Genomic DNA, 24,410 nt, shown 5'->3' with positions numbered 1-24,410 from the left:
TTACAAACTCAAACGAAAATACAATTTTAAAATATTTCTTTCTTGTTTTTAGCGCGCAATAAAACGCAACAACGACAATCAATAAATACGAGAGACTGGAAAACAGTTGTATAGTCGGTGAAAGACCTTTAATATACCGAACGTGGCACAAAATGCAATATGGAAATTTTCGAGTAATAGAAGGTAGTCTTTTAAGAAAAAGCTAACAACAATTTTTGTTTCTATTGTACCTGAAAATGTACAACTTAGTATTGCCTATTTAGGCTTTAAACCAATAATAACAACAAAAACAGTAGCAAAATCTGGGACAATGCTGCAACAAAGTATTTATTTCACAGATCACGGAACCTTATTCACCGCCACATTTAAAAAATAAATTAAGTGAAGAGCAGAATTACCGTAACACCAACCACACGCTGCAATTATTGGGGAAATCAGCAGCGTGTTATATACGCGACCGATATCTGTGTAGCCCACTTATGCGCTAAAACGACAGCGTACGCAGGTAAATTAATTAGGAGCACAATGATAAAAGGGGGGAATTTTGCCACTTCTTGAATTATTTAAAACTGATGTTAGCGCTACATAGGACGTAAATCATACGACAGACTGACGCTTTTTTTTGAAAAAGTTTAATGTTTATCGTCGATGTTTTTTATTTCGAGTAAATAGAAAAGTAACATTTGAAAGAATTTTATTTTCTCATTTTTCATAAGATTTAAACGATCTAAAAAAACGCTTAGACTCTCAGTTAATTTTTGTTTTTACGCGCACGCAAGGGATAATAAAAAATAACACGTGCCGCACACACACCAGATAAAACTAATCGTTGTCAAACAGAGATGTTTGTTCAACCTAATAATGGAGAGTTGCCGAGAACAAGGGAGACATTGTTAAGAAGGGGTATCTTAATAGTTACGACCTAGCAAAAAATTAATAAACCAATTTTTTACGAGTAAAATATGTTTGTTATTAAACACTAGGGATTTTGAACCATACGTTTTTGTGTTTGAGGATATGGTGCTGGACGTAATAGCTAAGGCATAGCGCTGGTTTATAGCACAAAACTGTTTTTCCCGCGGTTTAGTACATTACGACTCATACGAGTGATGTTTTTTGTCAGAATCGTTAACATAAAATAACTGAAGACTGCAATGGGGTGATAATAAAGCGAAGTTACCCATTCGTAAACACGATTATTTCTAAATGAATCGGTATCTGTGTTTTTTAGCTAATAGATCGCAAATTTGTGAGTTACATTTTATTAATTTAAACGCTGACTTATACTCAAAAGGTGTGGCAAACTCAAGAAGAAATAACAAAATACAACACAAATTGACTGGGGTAGAAAACTTCACAGAATTCCAAAAGATGATAAATAAAACAAACATTTTAAAGAAACCTATACTGACCAGCGGTTATTTTTTCAAAAGTGATCTGCACAAAATGGAAATCGTGTGTTTTAGAAAAGGACGCAAAGTATAGTTTTTCTAAGGCCTTATACATAACTCTGTTATGCCGTATTGTGCTCAGCGAAAACAAAAACACAAAACTTGACAACATGTGCGTTGCAAGGTGTCAAATTTGCTGCCGATTGCAATTCTTTTAAACTCAAATATGTAAAAAAAATCCTGCGAATATGTGAAAAAACTCCCACGGAACTTCTAATCAAATTTAAAGACGAAAATAACGACATTCAGTAAAGACCAAAAGAGCACCGGTAAAACGCAATTCACGAATAAATGAAAGCAGTCGGGTAAAACTTAGGCGAAAAAGTTAACACAAACTTTGCTTCGCGCCAATAACTAGTGGCGAAGGACGCCAGCGATTAAATTGCACGTTAAATCGACTTTAACCAAATCAGCAATAAACAGCAACTCTGCAGTGGATCCGCTCGTAAACGAAAATAACACTGCTTCAGCAGTTTTTGAGGTTTGTGCCCCATGTTTGCGGAAAGGTATAATAAATTAGGCAAGTGTCAACTCAAGGCCGCCATTGAAGGTTCAAACAATACAGAAATCGCACTTTAACGGAAATTACTTGCGGATACCTTAGGTAACAAAACGCGACATTGCGCAACTAGACGCACCTAACAAAAACGCAAGAAGTTTAATCGTAACAACGTAAAGTAGATAAAACACCGTTTGGCCAGAACATGGATTACTAAAGTTTTATCAATGTCCTAAATAGAAAAACTTATTAAATGCCTTTTTTCCTCACGTTTAGAAATTTTTATTTCCGCATATCAGCCTTAGTCGGTTCGTTATATTTGCCCGCAGGGACGTAGTCCCAAAATAGTTATGAGCTGTGGCGCAATATTAAATGACGCCATCAAACCTATGGAAAGGCCCGTCGGCGTGACTCAATTCCAACAGAGGGAGAGACTACAAGCTTGCGGGGGTGTGACGTCATAGCATGACGCAACAAGATCCCTGGGAGATTGCGACAAGCTTAGGTGTGGCTAAATGTGGAGTAGTTTTTAAAAGGAGGAGTATTGCGAATGTGGTTTAGGGCAGAGCCCCTGCTATGTATTCGTCATATACTTCTCCGTTAAGTGCTTGACTCAACCCGGTGAAGCTATTTTCGCTTAGCGTTGAAAGCAAATAGATAAAAATCGTCTGCGGACCATAGGAATGCCATCAGGAGGTGGAAAGCAGTTTCTAGGTCCGAAAAGGGCAAATAACCTTTTATTAACGAAATTAACCACTTCGCTTTGCAAACGTAGTACCAAACTTCGAACAATTTAAACACTTTGTTAGCTAGCTGGGTATCTTAAAACCTAAAACTTTGCCGCATAAATAGCAATAAACTTTGTATAGATAACCATAAGCCTTAAGCAAATTTCAAGAAGTGGGCAAACAGAAAATCCCTAAAGGGAGAGAAGCATTTCGATGACATTAGCAATGTCAACACAAGCTAAGCTCTTAAAACTTGACGACATTTTAACATGGTACCATAACGCGATTTGGTCAAAAAGTAGTTCGTATGTTAATAGTTTATTTCAGCGGTCGGGAACCTATAGCTCTTTTAATGAGGAAATCTTGTTTGCAGATAAATCAAAGCTATCATTCTAGCATGGTGTGAATAAAACTGCACGTGGCCATTTTTGCGCTTAATGTGCCCTGTCATTTAAAGAAGAGCAAAACAAACGGCCCTGCTCAGATTACCATTTTGTTTCAAAATAAACTAGTCCAGTTTAGAGGTCTGTTTGTCTATGCTTTGCTTTTTTCAGAGTGTTTCCTGGCGGTTCGCAGTATATAGGATCGTAGAGCATTTTTTTTGGGAGGGAATCCGGATTATCATGTGCTGATCGTATCGTGGTTTGTTCGAACGACCGCTGATGTTACTTCGTCCCAGGGCGACCGCGATCGATAGGGAATCTCCCACTTGGCGCTAATCGATGGGAAATCTCGCGAGCGAAAATAGAAATTTAGCGAAAGTTTCCCGAATAACGCGCGACACCGCGGCGATTTGATGAATAATTGAACAAACGAAAAATTAAATTCCGCGGCGAAACAGAGAAGGGCAATGTTCGGTGGAATTCTCGGAAAGGTGACAAATTCCTGTTTTTGTTATACATTTGTTAGAATTTGCCCCAGCCGTTTTATAGTTACGTTTCGGTCGAAGGTCGGAAGTTGGCCATGTGTATTTGTTTTTTAGTTCAGGACTGTCACCTTTTTAATCTGACAAACGTGTCATATTGAAATATATTTAAATCGAGATGGTACATCAAATGTTTTTGCTTCTACGGGTGCCAAACTTTAAAGATATCGTGCCAAAGGTATACAAGTGTTTTTTAATAGCACCATAACCGCTGGCAATTTTTTTTTGTTAGCACTGGCGAAGACCATTTAGAGTAACTTTCTAAGACTTGTTTATTTTTTTAGAGGAAGCTGCTTCCCAAAATGACGGTTTTTAGTTTGTTCGCGTATGGTTTCATACATCGAAGGACCTCTTCTCCAGAATCGAAAGTAGTCGGACGGCATCTCAACATGAAATGGGCGGCTCTGCCTAACTTCAGGCCAATAAGCTCAGGATTGCAACGAAGCGACGGAATTTCCTTGTAAGGCATAACGGTTTGCTACGTCTTTGCGCGTTTGAAAAACATCTGAAGCAATAAAAACAATATTAAAGAATTTTTAGAATTAAACTTAAATTTCAGAAGTTAGAAAAAACTTTAAATGCCATTTTCGTGTTAACTATATCTTTAATAACTGTCTTTGATCTTATTTTTCAGTGGTTATAAAAAGAACAACGCCGAGTTTTCTAATAAGCAATTTGAATTGGTCCAGCCACAAAACTTGAATTAGAACAATACGTTAACGTCAGAATAATAGGACAAATTTCCGGTCGGAATAACTAAATGGCTTATACATAATACAACCTTTAACCTAACGCCAAATCCCACCCTTAACTACCCTAATAATGTTATTGCTTTGTAGGTCTTATTGTGTGTTCCCTAAAATTGCGCGTTAATATTTTATATGCAACAAAAAAATATTTAAGAAAAAAAAACGTTACGGATATAGGATTATGCTATATGGTTTCTAACACTGCTTTATAAAAATACCAGTAAACTTTTGATTTTTCTAACTCACCTTCAAGTAGGTTCTGAAGTCTCTGCTGTTCATTTCGTGAAGGGCTCGGCAAAATTCCTGATAGTAGAAAAGCAATATGGTTTGAGTTGTACATACAGGAGAATGCTCTTTAAATATTGCTAATTGAATTAATATAGGTCGAATGGTATGATATCGAAAGTAAGTAACTAAGGCTTCCGAAAAAACTTCAACTAGTTTGATGATGGAAAGGTCTGGTTAAATATTACTGTGTAAAAATCGTGGACAGAGTTTCGTGTTTGTATGGAAAAACATGTGTCAAATTATTTGCAGATTTTTCAGCAATACTTGCTTTTGTGACAAATTAGGAAATAAAATAGGAAAGTCAATATTAGTTTTTTTGTTTTATCAGAATTTTTGACGCAACGTGCATGACTGTTGTAGAACGGCAGAATACGCATCAGAGCCTATATATAGAATTAGTAAACATTGCTGAATGTTTAACGCTAAATAAATACTACCCGTACGCCGTACCAATCCCGGTTTCCTGTTACTAAACTAAATGAATTAAAAAGTTAAAATTCTACTGGGATGGTCTGAACTCGCGAAAAGCACAACGGCATGTTACACAATCGAGCGAAATCTTTTTCACGTTTTGATGCCATTTCATGTTCACCGCAAAACGCCTGTTTTATCCACGTGGTTATTAAACCGTTTTCCCAACTATCCGGTAACACTCAGAAAGGGCGGCAACGACCTCTCTCGAAAAAGTCTCGAAACAACCGCCAAGTTGACACACAACGATGGGAAACACCGAGCTTAAGTTGAATGGGGAATTTTCGACCTCCCGAAAGAACTCACGTCGTCTGTAGTCATTAGAATGTCGACTTAAACCGTAAGCAAAAGTTGGTTTGACGCGGAATAGTTGGCGCACACAGCGTGCTCGTAAATTTGCTGGCAACCCGTCGGTGTTTCGTAATGTTCCTTTTCAATAAGGACAAATGCAGGATATGCCGAGAGAACCGATTCCGCTCCTTATGGCAGCACACACATAATGGGTATTTTTGTAATGAATTTCCGACCAAGGATTCATAAGGAAACTTACCGATTCGGCTATTGTGGAATTTTTTTGGTCTTTATTTATTAAGAGCTGTGGTTCCCAACCTTTTTGAAGTCGTGACACCTTTCCGGTTTACAAAAAACCTACGCGACCCCGATAATGGTGTACACAACCACTTCAACCAAGTTACAATATTATACAATTTAATTTTACCATTATTAGACGGATTGTTTAAAAATGTTTAGGGTTAACGCCATAAAAATGTTCAACTAACTAAAATGACCGTTTAGGCTTATTTGTGACATAACGCCTTTTTTTGTCAAAAAGAGAAAATCTATATTGTGTGATAATGATGTAAAAAAGGAAAATTTTGTGTCGTAAACTCGAAAAGTTACTTGAACAAAACAATAAGAATTAATTTACAAGTTTATCTTAGTTGATACCAAAAGTGATTATAGTACACCGAAAGCCATCGCAGACTGACCGAACCTGTCGAACAATGTGTGCGTCCTTCATTAAAGAGATTATAATATCGATTAAAAGATTGTAGTTTATATTGTTTGTTTTTTCTTGACATTTTTTTGACAAATAATGCACGTCTACTTCCCTGACACCTTCTTGCAAGTTGCGAGCCCCTTGGTGTTCATGACCCCCGGGTTTGGAAACACTGATTTATGAGCTTATAATTTAGCTGCGTTATTTTCAAATTATATGAAACAGGATTGAAAATTAAATATGAATGAGCTTTTTAACAAAGTCTATTATTAATGTTTATTCTGAGATCCTGTGGTCCCGAGAAAGACTTATAATTGGTGGAATTCGAATTACACAGGAAACTGGGAAAGGGGGACAGCAGGCCTATACATCCATTTTTTTTTGTAGATTACGTAAAAGCGTAAGATATATAGGAGCCCAAAAAGAAAGCAATTGTTTCGTGGTAAAATTTGCCTAGAGGCCGCGCCCGTATGTTGCGACATTCACCGACAATATAAGCCAAGCATATGTCGGTAATTTGCATATATGGTATGCTAATGATTTTACGGGATAGGGACGCCTGCATGCAAATGCACTTACGTCGGCCACAGATTGCGAAGTGTTGAGAGAGGGTAGATAGACATCGCGAAGGTGGCTCTCCAAGTTGCAGCCCTGCAATGAAAACAAAACACGAGGGTCAGAACTGATTTACATAAAAAATAAGAGGCTCAGAACCTGGGTTGGAAATACGGCTACTTTTCGTATATAAAATTTAAAAAGGTACTGCGATTTTCGGCTAACAAATGACGACCCTATCAGTTCCCCTTATATTTCAAAATAAGGAATTTTTAATTGGCATTAGGAAATGCTTACCGATTTTTATGAACAAATAAGAACAATCGCTTTCCCAAATTTTGCAAAAAAATATACATCGAAAAACTGACCTGTTTAAATTTCAAGAACACATTACCCATTTGCCTAAAGAAAGTGTTTACTTTTTGGCGCAATATAGCACAAGAAATACAAAATAGGCGGCGAGCGGCCTTAAACGGGAAAATATGCACTTTGGCTATTTGAATCCCTTTTTGAAGCGTAGATTAAAATCCTGTGCCTTGGCAATGTGTTCCTTTTTAAAATGGCGCCGAGCAGACAGCAAAAGCGGGGATTTTATATCGACCCGGGGAGAATTGCGGCAAGCTCTTTAAGCTTTTAATGGGCAGGACAGTTCATGATACCTTTGGATTGTGATTTACTGCAAAATATATAGCGCCCTAAGCCACACCGAAAATTTCCCTATCGGAAAAATCGCAATGTCATTGTCGACGCCGAAAAATTACTGTAATATCTCTAGAAACGCAATATTCAAGCGATTTTCATTTTAATACGTTCAAAATCTGAACAGTTTTCAGCTTTACCTGGATGGCGTGACGACAGACGCCTGATATACAAAGTGACCAAGGTATGTTTTACACAGTGGATGTCCTTAAATGACTCGTGTTACTCAGATCAAACAAAACTAAAAAGCGCCTCGATTAACAAAAGCCAGCGACCGTTTAGCATGTAACCTGATCGTTTTCGCAAGGTGTTACATAATCCTAAAAAGGTAATGGGTCACAGGGCGCAGGCTATTTAATAAACAATTGTTACAATCCGGTAGACGTCGTGTGAGGCATGGATAGGTAATAGGGTTGTTCGAAAAACACTTTTTTGTCAAATTGCAGTGGGGAACCCCTGAAATTGTTAGGTTGCGTCTAAAAGCCCCACAAAATAAATCCAAGCACGTTTGGTTCAGTATTCACCGTGCTACGTCAATTTAAAAATACAGACTTAAGCTAAAATTTTTGAAAAAAAAAATTATTCTCCCTCTGAAAAAAAAAATGTTTTCTACTTTTTTTGCATTGCTTTGCAAATGAATAGCTATAAATAAACCTGTTTTTAAAAAAGTGTGTTGTCATGGTACAAATGTCACATTTCAACAATATTTGTTAGGCTGTTTTATACGAAAAATGGCTTTTTAGCACACAATTCCAGGGGTCCCCACTAAAATTTGACAAAAAAGTGTTTTTTTGAACAACCCTAATAGGTAAGTATGAAGTTCCTGCTTTGTTTTTCTTGACGTATTAGCACAATTAACAAGGGTAGCAAATAGGGATGTTTGTTAACATCAATCTGAGATAATACCCGATTCCAAGTGGGTATCGTCCCTTTAAACGTTTTGTAGACCCTTGGGACTGTGGGAATTTCAAAATTAGTGAAATAAAAGTCGAATGTTAACTTATTTTCAACAATTTTTTCCTTAAAACCAAAAAAACATTACAAGTACAGTTGTGCACGATTTAATTATTCCATTTTGGTATTTTGCCAAATGACATTATTCGGTATCGTATAAGATAGGCATACATTTTGACCAAGAACGGAGAAAATACAATATAAAAGGTTTTCGGACAACGCTAGTTACAAATGTTGTAGAGAAAACCGACTGGTGGAAATATTTTGCTGCTTTAATCAAAAAAATATATATATCCGCTGCACACCTTACTCGATCCACAAACAGCGAACGGGTTAAAAGTTCGTGCTGCGAAATAAATCTCTGAAACCGAGAGATAAATTTTGAAAGCCGAGACCAGTAAAGCGCCATTTGTTTTGGCAAGAAATCAGAGCCAGGAAAAGACCCGCGTCCAATGACTGGCATCACAGCGGCAAAAGTACCGCGGCTTTGTTCTGCCTGCGTCTACGTGTCAGTTCGTCCGAACCAACAAGGGGTCAAACGGTAATAAACAAGCCCCATGTTTACCGTTCGTATTGAATTTGATCGAACAACATTGGGACATTGAAGGTGACACGTTTATCGTTGGCATATTTACAGTTGTCGCCCACCAGTTGCCGTATAACACGAGCGACCAAGGAAAGCGAAAAAAGGCGTTTCGTTGGTATTGAAAAGATGATAATAAAATCCGTGACCAAAAATGGAAACAGAGTGAAAAGCAAGCCTTGGACGCGTAAAAATCAACCTTCTAGAGCAGTGGTTCTCAACCGGGGGTCCGCAAAACGTTTTCAGGGGGTCCGCAAAAACTTCTAAATATACCTTTAGTAAAATCATTAACGCTGGGAAACATGCCTAACACAATTTGGGTAAGTGCTGTGAAATGTTGTAAATCGCATTATGACGTAACAAATCGCATTGAATGTGACGTAATACTTTCATTGTAATGTAACACAAATAGATTGTTAAATGAATGGCAGGATTATTACAGTTTCCACGTATGGATTTGGAAAAGATGACATGCGTTTATCTATTCTAGCATTATCGAAAACACAACCACACGCATTTAAAGCCTCGGAGATGCAGCAGGAGAAATCACATTAAAATAAACGTGTTATAAAGTAATTTGGTGTTGTCTGTTAATTTATTCAATATAAGGTACACTATAGGCAGATATACTGAATTATTAAAAAGAACTATAAACGCAGATATTCCACCATTAAAATGTAAGGGGTCCGCGACCATTTGAAAGCATCAAAAAGGGGCCACGGGTACAAAAAGGTTGAGAACCACTGTTCTAGAGATTAAGGGTGCCTTGTCAATAGGTAAATAGTCTCGTTTCTCTAAGTTGACAACATCAGGTGCGGTTAAGAAAATTCCCGAACCGGTCATTGGAGACGGTGGGAAAGGACTGGTAAGCTTTCAGACATATTTGGGGCTGTTAATATGACACTGCGCTCGACAAATTAAGAAGCTAGATTTGAAAGAGCGCGCAAATGGCGGCCTAAACGCATGAAACTGCGGTAGTCCCAGACCTCAAACCGCACCAGAACGTCAGCAGGGGTACGCTACCGCCGTCGCCTACGACTCGTGAGCTATGTTGTGTTCGGGCTTCGAACGCTGTCGGAATTTCCAACTGCGGATCGAGAAAACAATAGAAGGAGCCTTCTCGCGGTGGCAGGCAACGGATCACTTAAACAGTCGGCGGCTGTTGCCATTCAGGCTTTTCAACCTTTTGTTTTTCTTACATTGACGTTATAAATTTACATTGACTGCGCCTTGTTGCATGAAAGCTATGGGTGGGGCTTTGGTGAAATTGTTTTGAGACGTATAAGTCGCATTTAGGCTGTATCAGGCCCAGCGATGTGGAGTTGGAAACACAGCGTTAAAAAATAGTGACATATTCGAAATAAGTGGTTTCGCACGTAAAAATTGCACCCAAGCACCCAGCCAAAATAGCACAAAATTGTGGTCAACAATAGATTTCTAAATATCGGACCAATTTGGAATTCGCTTTATTAGACAAAAAAAATGCTAAGTAAGGTGCGACCTCTCGAGCGTTGGAATTTCAAACCCAAAAAGGTCTCGAACATACGTCAAGTAATGCATTACCAGCAAGAGGCTTTAATTGGATTTATTTGCACAAACTATTTTTCTACGAATGAGGTTTTAAATAAAAAGCCAAGAGTGACTTAACCCTATTTGGTGAAAAACCGAACAAGACCCCATATATAAAAAAATCAAAACACAGTGAACTAACATAAATTGCGTGTTAATCCATCGGAGAACCGCTGAAATAAAAACTATGAACAATCCAAATCAGCTCGGCATACCCCGTGTAAACGTCAATCACCTGCTTTACGTGGAGGGCTTTAAGCAGGTAAGCCGACTCGTTGAGGGCGAGGACAGTTTGCGCGTCAGCAAGGTCAAAGGTCGCCTTCATGGGCGCCATGAAGCAAACTGGGATGAGACTCTTGGTTGCGAAGTCCCACATTGAAACGTCCTTCGTGGCCGCGCTCTCTATTGAACGAAAGAAACGATGTATTTTTTTGCAAAATTCATGCGACGACTAAGGGGACTCGAATATGTCATTGTGATTTTTTTTGTTGTTTTACGTTATTAGTTTTTATTTTTCTAACGTTTATAAATGGCGAGGAATTTTAACGAAGGTTTGCCACCAACAAATAGTAAATTGACAACTTAAGTACACAATACAATAGAAACAAAGTGAAACGCAGATGATTAGTCATGATGACTCCTTCAGGTTTAATTCTGATTTTGCGAATTTTCCAACTTACGCTTTTCCCTCCTTGGTGTAAATTTATACCGTGATAATTATATCCTAATAAAAACGGTGTTGATTGAGCTGATTATACATGAAAGGGGTAAAAAACAGTGTCCAGAAGTTAAAAAACGTAAACTCAAAGATATTAAAGAGAACGCGTTACAATTTTCGGTTTACAAGTAGAAAGAACATTTCGAAACTAACCGCATATTTTCAAATTAAGAACGTTTCCGCCTTTCCTAACCCGGATTAAAAACATTTGACCTAATAAACGCCATCATAATCTACAAGAGTCCCCGACTTACCCCAGGCCTCAATTAGCTTGACCAGCACCCCGAAACAAATCTTCTGCGATATCGGATCAGGGAATTCCCCCGCGCCTTGCACGATAGTGGAAAGAACCATCTCGGTATCGGCGGGAGCTAAAGAAAATGTTTTAAAGTTGTCAACGAAGGCTAACCAAGGTGTTTTATCCGATAATTTCTTAGTTTTTACCAAATATTGTGTATTAGTGTTAAACTGTTCTACTCGGCTTTTAGTATACATCGACGAAAAAAATTGCTGTTTTGCAACATTTTTAAAGTAGATTCATTTAAAATTTAAATATATAAAACTGTTTTAAAATGTTCTGTTTAAAGGCAGCGTTTGAGTTTATAATAAACTAAAAAATAACTCGAGTAATAGTTCTCAATTTTGGTGTAATTAAACAAAAACACAAAAACTATACCAGATCTATAGCAACATAATAACAAGATCAACTACGGACAGTGTTGAACAGACAAAGATCCTAATGTAAACACTAAAAATATTTGTATGAACCCTTTTTTAACCTTGCAATTTGTACAACAACATGATAATGGTGGTTGGGGTAAGGAAATGCGAACAAGGTCGAAATTCGTAAAAATCGAGTTACTGATCTAGAAAAAGCATCACAAACTTAATCGCAAAATGGACAATCATTTAGTCAGTAGTAGCAGCCTTATAGCGACTTGAGTGGTGCGTTACGTCGGGCATGCCACATCCGTTTATCGAATGACGTTGTAAGACAGCACAGCAATAAAGAGGCATGAATTCCGAAACATGCGTAAACCATTTCCACGAGAAACAGCAATAAAAATTAGGCAAAAGCGAACGGGAGGAAATCTGGAACGTGACGAGAAAAAGAACGCGGAAATTTTGCAGCGAAACGGGGAATTTTCGAGCAATTTGACAGAGCAGCAGAAAATGCTTGGCGCTGACTCGCCCGTTTTCCGTGCAGCAATGAATGGGGAAAACCGAGAAAATATCGCTTTCCCCACTATGCAGGCCCACTCGTTTCATTGTTCCCTGGCTGGGATTCCGCTGCACTTTATTAATAAAGTGGGGATGTTTGCGCTGACTGGCAGTGGTCGCTCGTTGTTCGGTCGGGGGAATTCGCGACGTTTGGCTTTCCTGTCTTTCTTGTGCGTTCTCATGTCGTGCCGCAGAAATGGACGCGAATTTTTAGGGCGAACGCTAATCATATGAGGGCAATCGGTCATAGTAATTTTGCGGCGCGTTAGAAAGCGTTGCGGCTTGGCAGAGATGTTTTGCCCTTGTTAAAAGAATAGTACTTATTGCGAAGCGTGTTACGCGACTAATGGCTGAGCGATCGGACTATAGGTTGATTTTTATTTTTTTAATATGTTGAACTTGAAATTGTTCATGTAAAGTTTTATAAAGTATACAAATGTTGCAGATTAATCTACAATTTTTATGTCTCGAAACATTTTTTACGAAATTATTTAATTGTAAGAATGTCCAATAAGCTATTAGGAAATTGAGGTGTGTATGACTAACGGGCATACAGTGGTGACTTTTTTCGCAGATCAGTACATCAATGTTTAGCATTCCAGGGTTGCATTTTTTTTTGCAACGCTCTTTACCCTCAAAAATTTGCCAGCGGGGCACAAAAGACGGAAACCTGCTGCCAATGTTATATCCGAAATGTCACGTAAAGTCTTATCACGTAAGTTTTATCATTTAACCAAACCAGGGTACGGAGCTGTAAAAACACAATATAGGTGGTTCGCGACCAGGTAGAGCTGTAGCAGGGGTTATTAACCTTTTTCCTTTATTATTATCCATTTCTGTCCAGATCAAAGTCTTATTATACAAAATCTAATATCTATTTTGCTATTTTGCCATACTAAAAATATAAAAAAGCGTTATTTAACAAAAACAACATTATATTTGAAGAACAACATTAATAGTGTCAGTGAGACACTTGCTCTTGGTTTTTGTATACAATTGAAGCAGTATAGGGTGCGATTTTATATACGGTACTGCACAACGCAAATCTGACTCCAGATCTAACAGCTTATTTCGGGATTTTGATTTCAAAGCAACACTATGACCCAAAAAAATAACAATATCTCTGTGCTTGTTAGGTTGTTTTAAATGGATTTAAACTTCAAAAAAGTGTAAGTAATAAAGCAACTTCATCACTTACAGCTGTGACATTGTTTACATCTATAATTATAAATATTCTGGTTCAGGTAATCACCCACCTGCTATTCTGAAATTACCAACATGTGGGTAATTACCCATAGGTTAAGAACCGCTGAGCTATAGGGACACTGCTGTACGAAAACAAGTAAGGTCTCACCTTGACCTAGGATAACCTTTGCCACGTCGTTTGAAACGAGGGCGAAGAGAAATTGGAAGTAGGTGCGTCGGATCATCTTAGCGTCGTCGTCTCCTGTGACTACGGCCGCCTCGCCATTGTTGGTGCCGTTGTGACGCGACAATAGCTCGAAGACGGCGCGCACCACAAGCATGAACACCTCTTGCAGAAAAGGCTCGATCAATTTCTGTCAAGATAAATAAGTTAGAAGAAAAAGGAAAGTGTGTTCTTTCGGACTGATTTAAGCGAGTTATTCTAACTTTATAAGGGCGTGAAGATCTGGCGCAGTTGCTTTTACCCTGTGGGTAGTTAGCTCCAAAGGATAGTTTGGCGTTTTACGGGGGTAACTATGGGAATTTAAAGAAATGCTATCGTTTTAAAACCTAATACGTTTTAAAAAGGGTTAATTGGACTTTTCTCAGGCAAAGGTTAACAACTACTGGCCGAGCGAAAATAACTTAATATTTGTCGTGCGATACTTCGTCGTACTTTTGCTCATTCACAATAAACCAGAACAAAAATATATAGGTATTTTTTATGACGCATCCAATTGATTGACATTAGCTATCCCTGTGGATTAAAGTACCCCACTGAGGCAGAGTCAGGCAAAGTCCAGGAAAAATATCTAATAAAAGGAAACCACCAAGTAACCGCAAATGATATTTCCCACCAATTTCCCTTCAGTCGTGAGTCACAAGTGACAAAATCGTAAGGCGCGTAATCTCCAGTAAAACGTGAAAAAAATGGCAGCGATGTTCGTAAAACACGTGGCGAAGATTCAGTGCGACCGGGACATAGCTCTAACTCATAAAAATTCAGGTTTAGAGGAGCTATTAAACTTCAGAGAGATAACGCCTCTTTAACGGGGAATTTATTTAGGGGAATTTCGTCGAAACTTCCTGGAAAGGTGGTGGGAAATACTTTTTGACTGAGGGACGCATGACAAACAGAACATGTTGTGGCGGTCAAGTAAATTTGCGATTATTTTTCAAAAAAGTTGTAGCGGTGTTTGGACAAGCTGGGTAAAGTACGGAAAGTTGCCGTATAAGTGTAATTTATTCAACAAAATATTCGTAAATCAAAATAAAATCGTAAAAGGTTATTTTACCCCCCAAAAAATGTTCTACAAAAAATTATCCGGGGACCGGATTAAATTGTTTGGCGGGCCTTATTTCGCTCAGGCTTCCTATAGAAGGAATAAAATAAAACCTTGAATTTGTTGACGATCTGGTTGAGCAGCGGAATGAAATCGTGCAAGGAGCGCGATTGGTCGTTGGAGAGGAGGTGGCGTACTGTGATTGGTACGAAGGGAAGCACCTCGTCTTCCATGCATATCACCATGCGGTGCAGATACTGACGTACGCCTGCGATGGGGATTGTGTGAAAGATGAAAGATTTTCTGGTGTTTTATTGTCGGAATCAAAACGCATCGCCATACAAACTATTTTGTGTATATGGCATGGCAAATAAAAAAAACGAAAAAAAAGAAATCTAAGTTTTTGTTGTTGATATTGACACTAAGATTTCTGTATTTTTTTCAGTTGGGGTGTTTTACACGCATAATAATACTACTACTTGGCGGTAGAAAATATATTGGTAAGTTTTTCTAAAGGCATCCCTCAACATATAGTGGTAACATTTGTTTGATAGATATGAGCGTTTTGAAAGGTTTTCTAGTTAACTTTACGTTGGCCATATGGCTCAACATAGACACCTAGCGATTTTAAAGCTAAAAAGATGATGGATTAAGAATCAAAATGGCGAATCAGGCAGTCGTCACGGGGACTTGTGGTGTACCATATTAATGGTTGGGAATTTTATACCGATTTACAGTTTCGTAATATGTTCTATTGTAGCGGCTCTGTAATTTCCTACATACGTGTACACGAAGTGAACCTTTTTCTCTTTTCTCTCCTATCGCTTTTTATGCGTATATCGCAGCTCGCTTTGCCCTTCGATACTTGGTTGCTAAATCGACTGGTTGTCGCCTTTACTATATCATATGGTTTGTCGTTTAAAGAAGTCGTTTCGTTCTATATGAAGCCATTGAAGGCACAAATAGCATTCGAATGATATTTTACCACGTTAAGTTTATGTTTACGACCGATGTCTCACCCAATAGCGATGATATCTGTTTAGTTCTACTTTAATGTGAAGTTAAGAATAATCACAAAACTTGGCTACAATACCATGGTTAACCAATTCAAACAGTATTACCAATTACAATCCCGTCACATACCGGTGTGCAGCAGCTGCTTATGTACGTTGGTGTCCAGTGATGTGAGGAATACCTCAAGTGCTCCAGTGTAGACGTTAGCGCAACCCGACTGACTCATCGTGTGCTTGTTGCTGAACGCCTTGCTGGTGCGACTGCCGACAAAAAAAACTTGTCTTATGTGGGTTTAAACTTAAATAATAAACCGAGCCGGTGTAACTTTGGCGTTTCTTGGCTACAGTGTCATTCTTAATCTCGCAAATTTGTTGCACGTAACCTCACAGTTGCGCGTAACCTTACAATATTTCAACGGTTTATACACCAAACTTGCCATTCATTCGTGGGAACAACGTACCATTACGCAATTATTTATTGGAACCCAGTGGCACTGGACACATGACGAGTTCTGCTGTAAATACTTTAAATATACCAGATTTTAACTATATTTGCGCCTAGGCTCGATGATATTACACGATATAACATCCTTGATCCAACTGAAGCCATTTTTTACAGCAGCATATCTTTTTAAAGCTACAGAGCTTTATAGCAGACCACCCTTTTTATTTTCGAGCCCTATTTAAATAAGTGACGCGCACCTGGCGTACGACATGGCGTAGTTGAGCGTCTTCGCCACAAGTCCGCTTCCGCTCGGCTCGTCCTCCTGTTGTCTCTGCGAGGCGGAAAGCTGCTCCTCGGCGGCGGCGAGCTCCTTCATTCGGACGAGCAGCGGGCGAAACTGTTCCACCAGTGGGCGCAGGAGCGCGGTCATTAGGGTTGACTTTTTGTCGGGCGTGAAGGTGCTGTTGACCACCACGTGTCCAGCAAGCTCGTAGATAAAGAGCTGGTCGTCGGGCGAGAGAGCGCGATCCGCGCTGCTGCCGGTCTGCGCATGCGCGTTGTTAGGTGTGGTTTACAATGGTGGGAACAGGTATTTACTGTGCGGAGTGGCGTTTTGACTTTCACTAGGTAATTCGTGTGACTTACACAGTGACAGGAATACTTTCATTCTTAAGCCTATAAAAAGTCTATTTAACTAAGCCGAACACTGAGCAAAGAAGAAAACATAGCAGCGAATTAATAAAATCAAGGATTCCAGTGTTGTTTAGTAAACACCAAACCCACTTACAGCTTTGATGTGCAGAAATATTTATTTTGCTAACTGTGATTTAAAAAAAATCGGTACTAAACTGGCCTGCACAAAATCAAGATTCACATTTTCGATGAAGTTAAACTTTAAAAGTACCCGAAGTCGTTTTGTGTTGCGGAGTCGATCCGAACTCTTTACCTCTTTCTCCCAAAACTGATACCTTGTACGAATGCATATTTTAACCTAGTCACAAAAGTAGCGAGTTTGTACGTAAGAGTAGAAATACTTACCGGATTGAGAATGACTAGATCTTGAATTTGATTCAAGATTTCCTCGCCGAACGGAGTAAGCTGCTTGCCAAGAGTTTTTACGAATCTGACGAACATGGCAAAATTAAATACGGACAGTTCAAACAGTTTTGCTTCTTAACAAGTTACATAAAAACAAATTAAACAAATTGCAATAATTGAAACCCTTGTAAATAAATCACCCTTTCCTGTAACATCCAAACTTATTTCAACCAACTGAATCTCCATATTTGTTTAAATATATTATTTCGAGTTTCAAGGAAAGTGTTTTACTAAATATCATTCAAGCTAGTTAATACGTGAATTTCTTCAATCTGCCTTTGTACTGTGTGTGTCTTAGTCATAACAAATCATTTTTTGAGCATTTTCGATGCGTTTAAGTATTATGATATGCGATTTAAAACAGAAACTACCTTGAAAACAGATAAGCGCATCGACTGCGCACTTTGGGGCATCCAGATCTAAGGCCTCGTTGGTCCAAGAAGGCCTGGGTGGTCCGGGCTACCACACGGGCCTGGTCTCCCTCACCCACGGCCACGGGGAAGTACCGGTCGTAGCGGACCACCGTTTCGAAGAATTGGAGCCGAACTGCCGAGTGCGGATGGCTACTCACATCACTGGTTATTAGCTGTTGAGGAAAAACAGGGTTTTTTTTATTAGTGCCGGGCAGTTAAAACGGGCTGTCTAGTTTTTAATTGATGGTTCAGAGCAAGGACATGGGTTAATCTAAAATATTAATTATCAGTAATCGGATATTTAGTGAGTTCTGCATGCTCGCCGGTAACCCTATTTGCTACACAAAAAGACGAAAAGTCCAACACACTTCTAAACCGCTTAAAAGTCTCGGAAACACTATTTTAAACCATAATTTTGTTGGTGCTTTAATTTGTGTAATTATCCAATCAAACCTTATATAGTGACTTGGGTGTCATATTATAGACTGTGAAACATTATCATGTTAAACAAATTGCCCCAACTCATGTTACTTTTAGTAACTATTACGCATGAAAAATACTGAAATTTTACGTTATGCAAATTCAAGGTGACGAATTCGTATACAAGGTTACGTAAAATGACTTACATTTTTAGCCATTTACATGAGGCCCCCTTTCCGCTTACCTTTGTCATCATTTCGTGGAGCGGCGAGCTCTTGTTGTTTTCCACGGAGAAGTGGGCACTCAGGTTAGAAGGAAGGGTTTCTCCGAGCATATAAACCAATCTGTAGCAACACAACAATGTGTTAATTGACATCACGAGGGCGACGGTGCATCTAAATGTGTATTAGGCAGGGATATTTTTTGATCCCCCTATCCATATACAATATTTTTGGAAAAAGCACCGCTGTCCGACTAGGAAACAGCCTAGTATCGAGCAAGTGGCGCTCTAACCTCTACCAGGCAATATAAATTACCTTGAATCCGATATAATCGGACATCCCGAGTGTCAAGTGACTAAGTTGCACGCAAACGATAACAAAAGAAAAATTCCAAAATATTAATTATTATCAATAAACTATAGCAGACGTTAGAGACGAAAAAACAGTTTCTTTTATGTTGCTTTTATAACATTTAATAGGCCATTTACGTTGTTTAAAAAATAACAACCTAATTGTATATATGATATCTCTTTTAAAACTGGCCCTCAACATCAGTTTGTGTCTCTAGTATACCGAACTGTATACAATAAATGTTTTCACACCTTATTGCCACCTCCACGTCATGGAATGGGGCTGTTTGCCATCGAGAGAGTGTGTCGAAGAGGAGAGCTTGCACACTCTGTGCTGCCATCTGTGGCGCCAGCAAGGCTAGGTTGTCGAAGAGGATCTTGAGACTTTTTAGGAACTCCTGAAACTCAACTTCCTCCTCTCCCTTTTACAAGAAATATGTCTCAATTCTAACGCTATTGCATGAACTACTTACTACCAATTTACAGGTAACATAAACCTCGGAAAACCACACTCATAAATCAGGCCATATAGGTTGTCCACCAACGTCATATTTACTCTACTATACAACGATAAAATTGAAAAATAATTTGATGCAACAAATTTTAGTAGGAATATCTAAGTTCATAAAGAAAATCTTATTTTAACACCTTGATACTTCATCATGGTTTACATCCACATGTGATTTTATGGTTATACTTTTGACAAGTTATATTAATTAACAGTCCCTTATAAATTCTAATCAAAAAACACCAGAAGCCAATGGCAACCTTTATTTGAGGGGGTCTTTTTGTTAGTTAAGGCTATTAAACATCAACTGCAAATACAGAACCATTTTTGAAGTTTCACGATTATATTAGTAGATTTTATTTTCTAACCAAGCTTCTAAACAAAGTAGGTGACCTCTTACCTCATTTTCAAAGTTGTAGTCTTCATCATATTGCAACTTTTTAGCCACCACTAAAAACAGTTGGGTAAACAGTTCCTCTCTGTAGGAGACTCTGCAAAAACGAAAAATAAAATTTAACTTCATTTTTTTAATGTGGTAGCTTTGATTAGTATTTAAGCAAATGGATGGCTGGCTGGCCCATTTTGGAACAAACATGAAATCAATTGTAACTTATAATCCCATCCTATGTTGTGCATGTTAATTAACATTAAAAAAAATCCAGTTAAAATTGCTGTCGCACAACTTGTGATAACTATGCACAGCATGTGGATCTGGCAGCAAATGGTTCACATTACCTGTGTGCATTATAAACCTGTATTAAATCCGACTATTTGCATATAGCAGAACAGTATATTGTAAGACATGCTTAATAATGGCAGCTGAACAAACAAACTTACTGCTGGATTTTCTTCTGCATGTCGATGTAGTCTCGCAAAAAGTCGACACACTGAGCAGAAACGTCATCGTCTTCATGACCAAAAAACTTGATGCACATTGGCAGCTTTGTATTGATGGCATCCAGCATCATAGAAGCTTCATTGTTGCCGTTGGACGGACTTACCTTTATAACCCTTGGAAATAAACAATAAAAAGTTTGCAAAAATGTATTCTATTACAGGGCTTTTCAAACTGGGGGTTGCACAACGAGTTTAAGGGGTCGCGAGTAAGTCTATATAAATTTTTATACAAAATGTTACATTAACAAAATTGGTATTTTTTGATATTCTAATGATAAAGTACAAGCAAAACAAAACACTTAAAATGACTTTACTGAAACGCAGTAAGGCAAGTCACAACCCAAGTCATTTGCAAAATACAATAAGACAAGTCTTTTGTTCAAAAGACTAATTTGTCCAAATCCATACAACTCAAGTCAGGTTATCTTAAAACATTGAGGAAAATGCACTAAAAGCAAGTCATGGATTTAAATCAGTGGTTTGGCAAACTGTGGGCCGCAGCTTAGGATCTTTCTGTGAATGTTGATGATATATATACAAAAAATAACAATATGGGAAGGCTTTAACAATATGAGAATCCTTTCTAAATATTTGGTTTGCCATTGTAAGATAGGTTTGAAGAATTTTTAGCTTTGAAAGTCATACAACTAGCAATCTTACTTGTTCCAAGCCACAACCAAAGCAGAAGCCATTGAACCAACCAATCTGGAAAGCTTTATGACAAAGTCAATTTCAGCATCATCCTGCAATTTTAGAAGAAGGTTATAAATTCAAACCCTGATTAACACCAATAAAAAAAGGTTAGAAATAAGTTCAATTTGCCAAGTTAGCTTAACAGCAAATTCTGCAAAAGTTAAAGTAGCAAATCTAAATACTCTAACAAGCTGCATTACTTGGTAATATTGCTTTGCTTGCACATAAAGGTTGGCCGATTGGTTTACAGTACGTTTAACAAAAACCAAACCTTAGAGATGACCAAAACTTCCGTGCCAAGCAAAGCTCCCCACAGTGTTTCGATAAGGGCAAGCTTATCAAGTGGAAGCATCCCCTTCAAAGCAATTTCCCTCAAGCAGTCACAAGCCGCTTCTCTTGTTGCCAGGGGATATGAGTTGCCAAGATACCCATAAATTAGCTCCATGTAACTGAGAAAAAAACAAAACAGTATTAGGTTTAGTTCTGAATGATTGGTCAATCGTTATGCACGATTAGCCTGTTAGACAAAACAATGCAAACTGTATTTACATTACACAGCTTTAAGTCTATACATCACAAGGTGTTTTACAATTTTAAGCATCCTGGTTCAATATATTATTATTTTAGTATTGTCCACAGCCAACAAACAGCGTGCACCAAAAGTTATAAGCAAACATACTGTTAACCATATAATCAAACAACAACAGATAATCGAGTATCAACAATATAATCAAAAATTTGGCAACCTGAAATGGTAACCAAATTGCTGGATAAAATAAATATTAAATTGTTGAAAGAGCTTTAAGCATACTATGCCTAGTAGCAACAGCATATTTTATCCTAAAATAGAATATTCTCTATATTACTATGTAAACATAAAAATGTGTGGTAAAATGACTGATTTAAGTCATGTATAGCAGGTTGCCACAGGCCACATGTGGCTTGCAGGCCTGACTTGGACCGCCCTGGTATACCGTATAATCGGCTTTAACAAAATTAAATTGATTTTTCCAAAAAACAAATTGCAATTTAAAAGCCTGTATACAGTTTCATCTGCTGATTAGAGTAAGTCATTTTTGGCAATACTTTAACTTCCCATTTTATTTTTTTTAAATTAAATTCATTAAATTCCATTAAAAAGTGAAACATTTCATAAAACACAACAAATCTTATCAGGCACAACAAACTTTAAAGTTATGCATATTTTATTGGCTTTATTGCAATAATAAATAAAAAATAAGCTACCGATGATTGGCGATGAGGTTTATGTCGATCCAAGTAATATAAGCTCCAACAACTTGCAGACAAGTAGCAATGCACTCGCTTGTTTTGTAGTTGACCAAGATCGCATACCACGAATCAACCATCTGGGTGACGCAGCGTTGACGCATCGTATCCTTCAGTAACTGGTTGTGTGTTTGCTCCTGTAAAAAAATTAAAATAAAAAAAAAATTGTTTTCCATTTTATAGTTACCAGGTTAGCTAAAGAAACTCTATTAAAATAAAGGTATTGAATTTTTGGTCAGGGTTTACCAAGTTTATTGGTCGTACATTCAAAATGACCTAATTACAGAATATCTTTACTTAAACTCATAGGGAGGAAAAAATGTGGTCCTTGGACAAAAAAATGCATGTCTGTTTTTTAAGTAATTTGCCAATATTATAAAAGTATGAATTATTGGTTGATTAGGATGAGATGAAACCTAAATACAAACAGCAGGACAAAAAACTACTCTGGAGATGTTACAATTTTACTATGTGTGTATGTATTTGGAAGTAATTCACTATACAAGTACCATGCCAAAACACATGCATGCACAATAGAAATAACTTTTTTAACATTACCTCAGTGGTGTGATCAATGGTTCTATCCACAACCTCAGAGTCAATTGCCAGTAGAACTCGCAGGTACATGTCTCTGCCCTTTTCAGACACACTTTCACCAAAGGGATTTTCCCCCAGTGCGGTATACATGGTGTCGTGAATGAAGGTAGTCCACTGAGACAGATATTCGTGAGAGAAGACAAGGGCAAAAACTTGGGCAGCCTTGTTTCTTAGAAATGATGGGAGATTCCTTGTTGCTTGCTTGCTCTGAATAAAACAAGACACACATTTGTAAAATAAAACAAAACCATATTGTATTTAAATCACAATAAATGGAATAAATATTTACAGAGAATATTCCCAAAATACATAATTTTTAACGATGTTCAGGTGAAAACCAGTCACAATACTGGTAAAAAGTACAACACAGCAAAAAAAGTTTCTTAAATTTAAAAACCCACTTACATAGTTTTGCAACCATAATAGCAGGGTTGCCCTCAAGCCATCCCTTAAATTTTGTGGAAGTTCTGCATGGCGAAACTTTATTTGGTGTTCCAATACCTAAAAATATTATGTTAAGGGTTCGTTGTACTATCAGCATTCAAATCTTGACTAAGTGGAAGAAGTAGATAAGTCATTGTGAAGTTTAACAACTGAAAATAGGGGCACAGTAGAAGTACTTCTCGGACAATACCTTATCACAAATTTTGTAATATAATATTTGAGGTCACAATGATATTTAATAATTTGCAGTACTTTACATCTGATATATTGTTATTCTAAAAACATAAATTAATATTTAGACAAACATAAACTTTAATCATAGTTTCTCTGACCAAATAAAATTTAGCATAATTTTTTTTTCGTGTCAGTTTTTACTATCCTTCTTGTCGGACTTATTTTTACAAATGTAAAATAAACAAAACAATGACTAAAAGGTTATGGCATTTAAAAAACAAAATAACAGTGTACCTGCCAAAGAAAGAAGTTAACATGATCTTCCTGATAAGTTCCCTCTGCCAAGCAGGTCGCACACAACTCCAGGCCATGGTTACAAGACTTCACTTCTTCAAAATATGCCACAGCCTAAAATTAAAAAACAGTCTTAATTATTTGGGCTCTGGATGTGGAGCACTAGATCAACTAGAACAGCGGTTCTCAACCAGTGGGCCAGGGGAACTTTTTAGGTGGGCCACAGACCAATTTAAAAAATCTACATTTATTGAAGAATTTAGTTTGATTTGTGTCACTATACCTAATTTTACAGGGATAAATGGCAATGTAAATGAAACATAAATTTATTGTTCAGAAGCAAGTATCTCACTAATGCACGGTTGAATAAATAATCTGTTTTGATATATGCTTCGCTATTTTTTGTTCTAAACCTTTTTACAGTTTGTTCTTTCATAAAAAATTATTGGGCCACAGAATTTTTGTGCAATGAAAATGGGCCACGAAAGAAAAAAGGTTGAGAACCACTGAACTCTAGAGAAGAACAAACACAAATACAAGGGGTTCGTCGCTTTATACCTACCTTTGCATGAGTATATGAGTCTGCCATTGGGCCGAGCCCCCTGATCACATCAGCTTCCATCACTTTCCCAAGCATCACAGGTTTACCAACAAGTTATGCACTATTTACAGCTCAAC

General features: G+C 37.7%; 1 protein-coding gene across 2 annotated transcripts; it reads right to left on the bottom strand.

Annotated features, from left to right (window-relative positions):
* Positions 1-94: 94 nt before the first annotated feature.
* On the bottom strand, positions 95-24,410 carry LOC146163654 (exportin-T-like). Of its 2 annotated transcripts, none has more exons than XM_083381848.1 (22): positions 24,295-24,410; positions 23,733-23,846; positions 23,226-23,321; positions 22,782-23,027; positions 22,182-22,360; positions 21,208-21,385; positions 20,904-20,986; positions 20,184-20,357; positions 19,747-19,837; positions 19,091-19,260; positions 18,512-18,611; positions 17,806-18,020; positions 17,375-17,459; positions 16,594-16,880; positions 16,022-16,152; positions 14,992-15,146; positions 13,765-13,969; positions 11,412-11,560; positions 10,707-10,856; positions 6,691-6,762; positions 4,599-4,655; positions 95-4,108 (listed from the first exon to the last, which is right to left on the bottom strand). In XM_083381848.1, exons 1-22 carry the CDS (start codon positions 24,367-24,369, stop codon positions 4,082-4,084), a joined length of 3,039 nt encoding a protein of 1,012 aa, XP_083237974.1. In that variant the 5' UTR covers positions 24,370-24,410; the 3' UTR covers positions 95-4,081. The 2 variants fall into 2 exon arrangements, with proteins under 2 accessions (XP_083237974.1, XP_083237973.1); XM_083381847.1 differs by having other exon boundaries at positions 10,707-10,873; positions 11,444-11,560.

The sequence above is a fragment of the Ascidiella aspersa genome, chromosome 2, assembly GCF_963924565.1.
Source record: "Ascidiella aspersa chromosome 2, kaAscAspe10.2, whole genome shotgun sequence".
Classification (NCBI taxonomy): Eukaryota; Metazoa; Chordata; class Ascidiacea; order Phlebobranchia; family Ascidiidae; genus Ascidiella; species Ascidiella aspersa.
The sequence above is the reverse complement of the archived record's forward strand: the minus strand, read 5'-3'. Positions and strand labels throughout refer to the sequence as shown.